The sequence below is a fragment of the Leptinotarsa decemlineata genome, unplaced genomic scaffold, assembly GCF_025532065.1.
Source record: "Leptinotarsa decemlineata unplaced genomic scaffold, Ldec_3_MD MMD2_tig00026336_RagTag_RagTag, whole genome shotgun sequence".
Classification (NCBI taxonomy): domain Eukaryota; kingdom Metazoa; phylum Arthropoda; class Insecta; order Coleoptera; family Chrysomelidae; genus Leptinotarsa; species Leptinotarsa decemlineata.
In genome coordinates, this window is record NW_027412692.1 from 6,981,600 (window position 1) to 6,993,852 (window position 12,253).

Below are 12,253 nucleotides of genomic sequence, written 5' to 3' on the forward strand. Positions count from 1 at the left end.
TGAAGAAAAGAAGAAGAAAAAGCTTGGTTAAGTTAAGTTAATGAGGTTAAGTTTTATTAATTCTCCATTCCGTAATTGTTTACGAAGTGTAACGAGATGTAAAATGACACCACAAAAACCAAGGAAAACTGTGTCGCCTTGGGCACAGTGTGAAAGTTGTCTAACATCTTTGCAACACAAAGATACTAATTTTCATACTACTGATTGTCCACCTGATTTAGAGAACATTACATATAATTTTATCAAAGAAGGAGTGTTATTTGGAACAGTAGACCTAAAAACAAATGAGGAAATTAAAAACTTGAGTTCTAGGGAGAGAGATAATTTAGTATTTCTCAGTGAGTCTGTAATTCGTCTGTGCTCATTAGCTATAGGGGAATATGTTCTCGTTCGATCTGTTAATAAGGATCTTCCTCCAGTTGCCAGGATTGTTTGGCCAACAGTTGAGAAGACGCTCACCTCTGTGTTGTTTACAAAAAATGGTGTGATGCTGAGTGATATTTTCAATTGAGCAGATTAAAATTGTTTTTTTTTAGGCCTTGAAGTAAGCTCTTTTGGCATCAATCAAATAGTAGCTGTATCGAAATTGCCAAATCACCTGAATAGTGCAAATACCATAACAATTGTTGCCTTGAATGGACCAAAATCTATGGAAATAACATCAGAACTGTACAACAGAATCAGTAAATCTTATGAAGGCAGGTTTATAACAATTGGTAATGTAATAAATGTGATGTTTTATGGAAAACAGTTGAAATTCAAAGTTGAATCTATTAAAGCAAAAAATACAAATTGTAATGACTTGTACAATAATTTTAGTAGGATGACTATTGAGGAGATTTATGAATTTGCTGAAGTGAGGAGTGATACCAAATGGGTACTATACAGGTGATTATTAATAGTATTCTGTTTTTCAGTTGAACAATTGGATAGTTTTCTGTTTTCAGAAAAAAACCTTTTTGGCTTTCACTTCTCCATCTTTATACAAAAAATTGTGGAAAACTTCTGAAGGAAGAAAAAAAAAAACAATCAAGTTCAAAATGAACTCTTTAGAAAGACATGTAAATAATGAATAGAAGTTACCTTCAGATACAAACTAATCTCTCTTAAAGAACATAACCCTTTCAAATTGTTTAGTTTTCGTTATCTGTAATTTATTGTAACTTTTGTATTTTCATCAGCTGATCACAAGTCTAAATAAGTAGTTGAAAATGTGTTGGTCTGATTCACTTTCAATTGATGGTTTACTGGGGCATTCAAATATTTTTTGAGTTATTAGTATGGTTGAGTTAAATGTTATTTGCTATTTAAAGTTTCTTCTTCACTTATAAAATTCAATCAAATTAATTTTAAATACAGAAAACTGATTTTTTGTTGAATTGTCATCAATATTATAGGGACAATGACGAATATATGACAAAAGTTAGTGAGAATGAATCCTCAACCTCGCTAGCAGGCGTAGATGAAGAAATGGATGAAATTCGTATTCTCATGAAATCATGTCTAGAAAGATCAGATACCGCCCGTGCAGCACGAACCAATGCCGTTCTGTTGTTTGGAAATTCTGGAACAGGGAAAACAACTATTGCAACAACTTTAGCAAAAGAATCAGAAGTTCATGTGGTAAATATCAGTTCAACCCATCTGTTTTGCAACTCCACAATTACACCAGAAGACTCCCTGAGGGATCTGATAAAAAATGCTTTTGAGTGTACTCCCAGCATTATTCTCATTGATGAAATTGACGCATTATGCCCCTCTAGAAGCAGTAGATTAACAGACACTGAAAAGCGAATTGCATCCACTCTACTTTCATTGTTTGAAGATTTGAACTCTAAGAAAAGTCTTAAGGTCTTTGTCATAGCTACATCTAACAAACCAGACAGTATAGACTCAGCTTTTCGGAGATGTGGAAGACTAGACAGGGAAATAGAAATTCCTACTCCTAGTCCAAAAAGCAGGAAAACCATTTTGGAAAAACTTCTGGAGTCCATTCCTCATAATTTAAATGAGGAAGATATGCAGGCAATATCAATGAATACACATGGATATGTGGGGGCTGACCTGGTATCACTGTGCTCAAGGGCTGATATGAATGCATCAAAGAGAGGGTCACCTTCAGTGAATAAAAAGGATTTCGAATATGCAATGAAAATAGTTCGACCCAGTGCTATGAGAGAAGTTCAAATAGAGGTAATACTAAATTTTAAAATAATTATTTTCTTATTACGCCATACAAAAGTATGAAATCGGACAAGTTGAAAATTGAAAGTGGGGTACCTAAGAGATGTGTCCTCGTCTGCTCTTTTGTTGTATATTGAGGACCTTGCTGATATTTCTTTAAAAGGTAAATTCACAATCTTTGCTGAAGGCACGTCTATATGTCTATATACAATAATAATAATCTTTATTCAAAATAGACATCCTAATATACAAATGGTAATATGATTGTGAATATTAAATAAAATTTTAGACGAAATATATAATATTATTAGATGTTAGATATAGTATTAGATATAACATGCGAAAATAAGAAAATGTACTAGTGGAAAAATGGACAATGAAAAGAAAACAATAGATGCAGATCTTAATCTAATAATTCTGTGATCGTATATATTCCATAAGGGAGTGTTTAAATTGTTGGAGTGAATTGCTTTTTTTAATGTTGATAGGAAGTTTATTATAATTCAATAATCCCTTATGAAATAACGAGTTCATTGTTCTTGAGAGACTAGTTCTTGAAACCCACAGGTCACTGCTACCTCTTGTAGGATAGTTATGAATTTGATGGTTGAAACTGATAAATTCATTGAAATAAGGTGCTATTTGACCAGTAAGTATTTTAAAGATGAAAATCATTGAAAAATAGTATAATCTGTCTTTTATTGTCAACCAGTTCAACGCGTCAATCATTGTTGCAATAGGAGTATATTTGTTGCACTTTAACAGTATTCGCATACCTCTGTTTTGTAGTTTTTGTAGCATTGATATGCAGTTTCCGTCAAGCAGAAAAAGTAAACTGGCACAGTAATCAAAATGCGGTTGAATTATTGATCGGTAAACTGTTAAGTTGGATTGAAATGTTAGTTGACGACTTATCCTTGTAAAGAAAAACATTTTTTTAGAAATTTTGTTGTAGATGTATTGAAAGTGTTTTTTCAGATTCAAATTGTTATCAACTATGAAACCCAGATATTTATATTCTTCAACAATATCAATAGATTCACCATATATATTAATATTGATTGTATTCTTATCAATTGAATTATATTTAAATGGAGTTGTTAATATCATGGCTTTCGTTTTGTTAACATTTAATTTAAGTTTATTTCTGTTCAGAAAGACTGTAATATTAAGTAAGCTCATATTTAGTTTGCGAATAGCATTATCTAAATTAACATCACTTGCTGCGAGTAGTGTATCGTCTGCAAACAAATTTATGAATTCACAGTCTGGAATATAGTTAATATCATTTAGGTATAGTATGAAGAGTAGGGGACCTAATACACTACCTTGCGGTACTCCAGTATTAATATTTCTTTCACTCGAAAATACATTGTTGACTTTCGTACATTGGGATCTATTGACTAAGTAACTTTTAAACCATTGTAATACATTGCCAGAAATACCATAGTATTCTAATTTAGAGAGAAGGATTGAAATGTCGATTGTTTCAAAAGCTCTTTTGAAGTCTAAAAATACTGCCACTATAAATTTATTTTCGTCAATTAATAGTTTCCACTTGGACAGAGTAAGTTGGAGGGCAGATTCACATGAATGCTTTGATCTGAATCCTGATTGATATTCCATTAATAAATTGTTATTTTCAATATATGTACTGAATTGGTTATATACAGCTAGTTCTAATACTTTTTCAAGTGGTGGTAAAGTGTTTATTGGGCGGAAATTGCAGACTTCATTAGTATTTGTAACCTTAGGTACTGGAATTTTAGTACTTAATTTGAGCTTTTCAGGAAATTGACCATTTTTCAAAGATGTATTTACAAAATTCAATATAACATGACCTACAACTTCAAAAATACTCTTAAGAACTTTATTGTTGATAATATCAGCATTGCATTTGTTATCTAAACTAGATATGATTGTTCTTAATTCTTTCATAGTAAGCATTTTGAATTTAGATAGTTTGCATTCGATTACTTTGAGATCTATACATGACCAGGGTTGGGAATTAGGAATAGTTAAGCTGATGTCTTGTATACTTCCAATGAAAAAAATATTGAACAATTCGGCCTTATCTCGATTTGTGACTGCTTTTTGCGCATCAAATATTATTTCGTCTGGAATGGGACTATTGTTGGGTTTGATCAAGGATTTGAGAGTTTGCCACATTTTTTTAGAGTCAGATGAACACTAATCAATATTTCGTTTATAATATTCAGATTTTTTAGATTTCAATAAGTTAACTACTTCATTTCTATAGCTTTTATATACTAACCAATTATACTCTTTATCATGAACGTTTAAGCTATTTTTAAAATTTCTATATGCCCTATCCCTTTTTCTTGTTAAATATGGCATAACAGTTATGTTGATTCATTACAAACGAATATGGAAAATTACTTAGGAAAAGTGAAGCAATGGGAAAACTACTATTGCTACAACAAATTTAATTTTTTTCAAATACCATTCAGATCAAATATTTCTTCGTGAGCAAATCATTGACTATAAACAAGGGAATAAGTTCTTAGGACTTTATATTGACCATAAATTAAAGTTTTGATAGCATATCGTCCATTTGTGTATTGAACTATCGTTGAGCTGCTTTGCCATTAGATCTATATGCAACTCAGTTGGATATCATTCAGCAAGGAATGCCTAATTTGCCCTTTGTGAATCACAACTGCATTATGGAATTTGTTTCTGGGGTAAGTTCCCAAACATTAATAAATTCCATTTTCATCTTTTAAAAAAGGGCCGTGAGATATTTGTGCAAATGCAGATTATGAGATTCCTGTAGACTTCTTTTTTCAGTATCTACATCAGATATATCCACTAGCCTTTCTTTTTATTTTAGAGACAGTGTGCCTCTTAAAAAACATACACGGAAAATATTGTGTTATGGTCAAGTTTTATGCTACCATTCTCTTTCTATTTCCATATTTTTTGTTGAGAGTTTTCTTTGCTGGTTCAAAACAAATTTACCTTCTGAAATAAGTACCTATGCAAATCAGTTTTTGATGTTTCCAAAGGGATTTGTTAAACTAATGATAATAATAATCTGCAACTGTGATATTCTGATATTTTGAAATTTCAGGTCCCGAATGTAAAATGGTCAGACATTGGTGGCCAAGATAACCTAAAACTAATTTTGAGACAAGCTGTCGAATGGCCTCTCAAGTACTCTGAAAGTTTCATTCGTTTAGGAGTCACACCTCCTAAAGGTGTGTTGATGTTTGGACCACCCGGTTGCTCAAAAACTATGATAGCGAAAGCTCTGGCAACGGAGAGTGGCTTGAATTTTTTATCAATTAAAGGTGAGTACTCCTAATAATGATTTCAGCTATGTAATGGAATTGGTGCTCTGCTGTTTCATTTATCAAGAGAGCATAACTGCTCAGATATTTGTTCCTACCATCTAGAGGTGATAAATATTTATAATTATGTATTTGCATTCATGATTTGAACGCCCCTTCGGTCGGCGCCCGGAGGCAGAAAGTCATAGTGAAGCACACCAGTCGCTGGCCACCATACAGTAACCATGGTTTTTTTGGTGGGTTTTTGCCTCTACGCCTGTTTTTTAATATGAAAGTCTTCAAATCGTAAAAGTTCTATAATAACTGTCATATGTCAAAACGATAGTATGTTATCAATTATCGCATATTTTATTGATATGTATATGTATTCTTTTGTTGTGTCAGCGCTGCTGTTTCATGTCAAAACATAGTTACTGACTTGGAAACGTAAACTGAATCATATGCTTGTTTGAAAACATCTTAAGAACTGGTTTATTCTTCATTCATAGGTTCTGGAGATAGAGAAAAGCATTGGTTCCAAAGATATACATATATACACATATATACAGATATACATATATACAGCATAAATACAGTTTATACTGCTTTTTCACCATATATACAAACAAACTACGATATATACAAACAAACTATATACTATCACCTTTATATGGTCCTAAATTAACTTTCAACTTTTTTCACAAATATTCCATATTTATTTCAGGACCAGAACTTTTCAGCAAATGGGTAGGTGAATCAGAACGAGCTGTGAGGGAGGTGTTTCGAAAAGCTCGTCAAGTAGCCCCCTCTATAATATTCTTTGACGAAATCGATGCTCTAGGTGGTGAGCGAAGCTCTGGTTCGAGTACAAGTGTACAAGAAAGGTAAATTTCTTAAGCTATTTTTGTCATAAGCTAAATTTCATTTCAATTGAAGGGTCTTGGCGCAACTATTGACAGAACTTGATGGGGTTACCTCATTGGGGGATGTTACAATTGTGGCAGCTACCAACAGACCTGACAGAATTGATAAGGCTCTGATGAGACCAGGAAGGTTGGACCGAATAGTATATGTTCCATTACCTGATTCCAATACCAGGAGGGAGATTTTCAGGATAAAGTTTGCCAAAATGCCGGTAGGTATGAAGAATGTGTTGATGTTAGCAATTATGTACTTATAAAAACACCCTCACTTTCACATGTTTTATTAGTTGTATATATTTATCATTTGTATTGTAATACTTCATTCTGTTCCATATAGATGGTAGCACGAGATGTAATGATTGGGAGCTCATTCCTGATTGAGTAGTAGTCTTTTGGTCATTAGAAAAGATTGCGTTGTTGTGGTTTCATTGTGATATAAATAAAGTATATTTCTCAATCTGCATCTTGTTGAAACCATATTTCGTCCAGTTCAAAATATTCAATTGCAGGCCAAAAGAGTCTGTTATCATATGGTCGTAATGCTTTGAATTGACGGTAAAGGCTCTTCCAGCGAGCAGTACACACATGATAATGCATGCTTTCAGTCTATTCAAATATATTCATAATCTTGCCAAATCCTTTCACAGTAGGTCAAATATGACGACCATAATGATCCCGTTATGCTTGAAAAGTGGCCATTTTTGAACCAATAGTTTTAACTATTTTTACCCATTCCTAGGTTGTTAAACAATCCATGTTAGTAAATGGCAAACGTTTCTAAATATATGACACTTCAGATGATAGATTTTCAACACTTCACGGCCTTGCCAGACCGCCGGTATTAAAACCACTAAATGGATAACCCTTTATCATGAACTTGAATGATAAAGGGAATAATAATCTGTTACTAGAATGAAGTTAATATTAATTTTCTTCTAATTTCAGGTATTGAATGTGAGCATCGATGAACTAGTTGAGAAAACCATGCAATACTCAGGGGCTGAAGTCAATGCAGTATGCCACGAAGCAGCTATGGCGGCATTAGAAGAGAGTTTGGAGTGCCAGCACGTGGAAAGCCGACATTTCGAAAAGGCTCTGAAGCTGATAACCCCAAGAACACCCCCAAGTCTCATTAAGTTGTATGATGAATTTTTACAAATAAAAATTTGAAATAAACAGTGAACAATATGAGGTATTTTTGAAGCTTTCATCCCATTCCTAACACTTCAGTTTTAGCGACAGTTCCGCTCCGTATTTCTCAGCATTTTGGCAACTTCGTGATTGTTATCTTCAGTATTACTGTTTCAGTTTTATATACTGTTTTGTCTTTCCCTGAGCTTGTATTTGTGTAGTGGATATTGTTTAGTTATGTCTAAACTCTTATCATTTACTGTCCCTATATATTACCCCCATTTTATGAAGATTGTTGATGTTGACAGATTTTTGTAAAAAACGGTTTGAACAAACTTTTCATCTGAAAAGTCATTCCAAATATTGGAAAACAACTCATTCAGAGATTTTCCTAATTAGCATTTCAGAAAGATAATCTAATAATTTTTCATTTTTCACTGCCGTTGCGCAAAGCACATACTCTTTTTAGATATTAGGTTGTTTCAAAAGTTTCGTCCGTTTTTATGAGTCTACTTTGAACTGTAATATCTCTGTGAATACTTAATCAATCGACTACAATAAATTTGTCCTTACCTACTAAAATTAAGATTTGAATTACTACCCAGTTTTATGTATTGTTTTTAGAATCGCAGGTTGAAAATTAGACCCCATTCATCTTCAGCTCACACACGTTTCGTAGACGACATTTTGATAAATGACATATGTGTTCTATCTGAATACTCATATATAGGTATCAAGTCTTTTTCGATAACAAACTTTATTAGGTCAAAATCTTTCATGTTTATCAATCTCCAACCCTCTTTTCATTGTATATGAGTATCAATGACTTATTAGAAAAAAGCAAGCATCCAATTCCTATATTGCTTTGCCGACAACAGCACAGCAAAACAGCAAGAGGTTGCATATGTATGGGGATATAAAGGTGATGGTGTATTGGGGTAAAAGTAACTAGGTTCAATTCATTGCAACAAAAACCCAGGCATAGGTTTTTTCCAAAAAGATGAATGACTCCGAACCAGATATAATAATTTCAGGACAGACAATTCCTCTTTCTGCTTCGATAAGTTTGTTTTGGGTTAAAATGGACACCAATATGTCTTGGCATAATCATGTCGCGGAATTGCAAATGCTGCTTTTCAAAAGCTAGTTACACTGTCCCGAAACATAAAACTGTACACACTTCGGCAACTTTTGATGCTTTATAAAGCTCACATCAAACCTTCTTTGGAGTATTGTTCTCATGTACGGATCTCCGCACCTAAGGATACATTGAAGCTGCTGGATTCCATCCAGAAAAGAGCCATTCGTCTGATTGGAAACACGAAAATCACTTGCAACTTTGATAGTCTGTAACAGGGGTCAATGCCAATAATTTACTGTCATTAATCTGGCCCGCGACAGCCAATGATTACTTAATTGTTGTTACTATTGCTGTGATAAGTTGAAGAAGAAAACAGAATGATAATTACTTGGTTTTATTTACTTGCAAGGTAAAACTTAACGACAGAAATGATGACAAAGAAAACTTAACTTAAGTATCTAAGTTTAAGCATATTAATAACTAACAAATAATTGAAATGAATCACAGTGAAACAAAAACACTAATGAGATTTATGTAATTGTGATTTTACACCGAAAATACTTTGTAGTTGTGGATCAATTTTACTTGTACCAATTATCAAAAGAGATTTAAGATGCTCATCGGTTAATTGAGATCTGTAAACATTCTTTGTGTACTTCATCTTGGAAAACGTTTTCTCACACAAGTACCTAAGTAGTACCAAAAACAGAAAACAATCCACGAGCAAATTTATGCAAATTATCAAATTGTTCCAGTGGAAGACTCTTATATAAAATTCCAACAAAGATGAATTTTGATATTTGTTCTTAAGCATATACACTGCACCGTAAATCAATAATTTCCATTTGGACTTCCGGAGCCAGGGTTTCAATGTCAACATCAAAAGGATTTCGAAAAAGCTTAATTTCATTCGCAATGACATCAAAATCTGAAAAACGAGTAGGTATCAAAATTTATCTTCAAAGCACTCAAAGTTTCGATTGCAAAATTGACGGGAAATTCAGTCTCTGTAGTGTGGCTGAATATTTCACATGTTTCAAAATGTGTGAAACATTTTTTACGTAATTGCGATTGAAATAGTATTATTTTCTGCTTGAAGGATTTGATATTGGTGTATAAATCAGGGAGAAGCTGATTTTCTCTTTGCAATCTCAAATTCAGTTCGTTCATATGATTTGTCAAATCGACATAGAAGGCTAACTTCCACATCCATTCACTATTTTCTAAATTGGCAAAAGGGCACTGCTTCTCATTTAAACAAATTTCGATCTCTGCTCGAAGTTCAAAAAAGCGCTTAAGGACTTTTCCGCAACTAAGCTAGCGTACGGCAGTATGATATGGTAAATCATTTTCTCTAATCTGTTGAATAAACTTGCGGAATTGTCGGTGATTCAGCCCATTGGATCTGATGAAGTTAACAACTGATATGACTGGTTTTAGAACTTCAGACATATCCATGAATGATACAATGTAAGACTAATGGTTTTGAACCACCATCATTTTCTACAGCCTTTGACACAAGGGCAACCACTCCTTCATTTTTACCATACATATTTTTACCTCCATTTGCAATTATTACTGCCATCTCGAGGTGATCGGAATTCACTAGCTAGAACCAGAACTTTCTCGAACCAACGCGGTAATTCCAAATATTTAATTAAGCCTAATGCCACCTTGCGGGTAACTGAAAAAGATAATACATAGTACTACTACTCGCCACTAGATGTCGTTAAGTGTCACAATACACAATAATAATTGAAATGCAAAAAAAGCGTAAGTTTGCTTAGGTCACGCAGTTTGCGACTATCCTAGTCTAGAAATATAGTTAAGGGCAGAAATTGGCCCTTGGAACAAACTGAAAAAATCATTATGGCCCGAAGGCTTCAAAGTTTGGATACCCCTGGTCTGGAACATCGAAGAAAGGTTGGAGATTTATCTCTCTTCTATAGATATATACTTTGACGGGAAGTGTTCGAGTGACTTGGCACATTTGCTTCCACCAAGAGCAGTACATATCAGAAATACGCGACGGATTGTAGTTGCTCATCGTTTTGAGGTTCAACTCAGTATACCTCGAACTTCATTGTTTAAGAACTCTTTCATTCGGAGAACTGTGTTTATGTGGAATAAACTTCCTGAGAACGTTTCTCCAAATGAATTTAATCTTCAGCGATTCAAATCCACCGTGAATCGTTACTTTCGCACAGGCACCGCTCTTAGGGCGCCTTAAGGATTGTCCTGTAGTGCTTATGTTTTGTCCTTAAAAAACTTATTTTATATGCATTGTTAAGTATGCGCCAATCACGATAATGTCTGAACTACTACGGGGCGATCTATTTTTGGCGATAACTTTACGCAACATATGAGTTCGCGCATTAGGAATGGGGCCTGTTTGCTACGGGATACATGCCTGTTTGATAAGGAACCCAATTCTGCCCTGCCCAATGAGTCAGTTCCATTCCCATTTTTGTCTTTTACAATAAAATATTGGTTCCTAATTAACTTCTATCAAGATCTCACAGGACTGATGGATGAGGAGGATAAAATCATTTCTAAAACTGTATCAAGTCACGCAGTCATGGAAATGTGAGTGGCCTCTGTAGTAGAACTGCGCTAAAACTTTTGATAAGATTAATTATGGAAATGAGAGTGGGTTATTTTATTACATTTCTGTTGTGCACCTTTTTTGTCAAGAAATGTAGACAAAATTGTTTGAATAATGGGATCGGGTGAACTTAATCTGAGGGTTTTCATCAGTTGAAAATATGTAATTCAGAATAATCTGGTTTTTATTTTGAAATGAACTGAATTACTACATAATGCAAGAACAATATTATTCGCCTATAAGGTAAGTTGAAACGCTGTAGTAGGGGAAATACGTACAAAATGACATATAAGTACAAATTACATAGGCGGGTTATTTTGAATTTGGCGGACAGTGACACCATGTCGCCGTAACGGCACTCTATAATTTGTCAAATTTTTGAACTCACCCCTTTCATTCGTCTTTATGTTATGACTGAGGACAGGTATTCACACGTTACGACTTTTTTTATACTGACAAAGTTTTTGTTTTGCTATTTTATCTGTTTATGTAACATTTGTTTCATTTCCCTAACACTTATCTTTTTCTAAAAATCTTATTTTTAGAAAAAGAGCTCTTTGTATATTTATTTACAAATTTTATCGTTTTAAAATGCTCGACGGACAAAACGACATGCATAAGTAACGAAGAAAATGGCATAGGTACGTTATTTTGTCCATAGCTTTTGTGTTATATGCAGCTAAGTATGTATTTTTTTCATATACTAAAATGCTACGCGATTATAAACGAACGTCTGATCGGCAATCTTGAAGTACGGAGTCAATGAAGAAAGCCATCGAGGCAGTTGCGATGGAGATAAGAAAATGGGTTGGTTAGTGGTTTCAAAAACATTTGGTGTTGGTTCCTCATGCAACTCTTCGCAGGCATTTTAGGCACTAATAAAACTTTAAAGTCAAATTCAAAAGGCCTTAGTTGTTGAAAGTTCCTCATGCAACTCTTCGCAGGCATTTTTTAGGCCCTAATAAAACTTTAAAGTCAAATTCAACAGGCCTTAGTTGTTGAAAAGCCACCTTTCCACCTGATGTGGAAAGACAAT

General features: G+C 33.8%; 1 protein-coding gene across 1 annotated transcript; it reads left to right on the plus strand.

The window, feature by feature from the left end:
• Positions 1 to 35: 35 nt before the first annotated feature.
• LOC111503030 (ATPase family gene 2 protein homolog A) lies at positions 36 to 7,588 on the plus strand. Its single transcript, XM_023157231.2, has 7 exons — positions 36 to 482; positions 537 to 888; positions 1,398 to 2,193; positions 5,279 to 5,498; positions 6,202 to 6,361; positions 6,414 to 6,612; positions 7,346 to 7,588. The coding sequence occupies exons 1-7, from the start codon at positions 41 to 43 to the stop codon at positions 7,568 to 7,570; spliced, it is 2,394 nt and encodes a 797-aa protein (XP_023012999.2). The 5' UTR covers positions 36 to 40; the 3' UTR covers positions 7,571 to 7,588.
• Positions 7,589 to 12,253: the final 4,665 nt, after the last annotated feature.

Excerpts from the sequence above, each read along its gene's own strand:
- LOC111503030 (XM_023157231.2), top strand. The coding sequence starts at position 41 with ATGAGGTTAAGTTTTATTAATTCTCCATTCCGTAATTGTTTACGAAGT. Across the intron at positions 2,194-5,278 it reads TGAGAGAAGTTCAAATAGAG|GTCCCGAATGTAAAATGGTC; the intron begins GTAATACTAAAT and ends TTGAAATTTCAG. Across the intron at positions 6,613-7,345 it reads TAAAGTTTGCCAAAATGCCG|GTATTGAATGTGAGCATCGA; the intron begins GTAGGTATGAAG and ends TTCTAATTTCAG.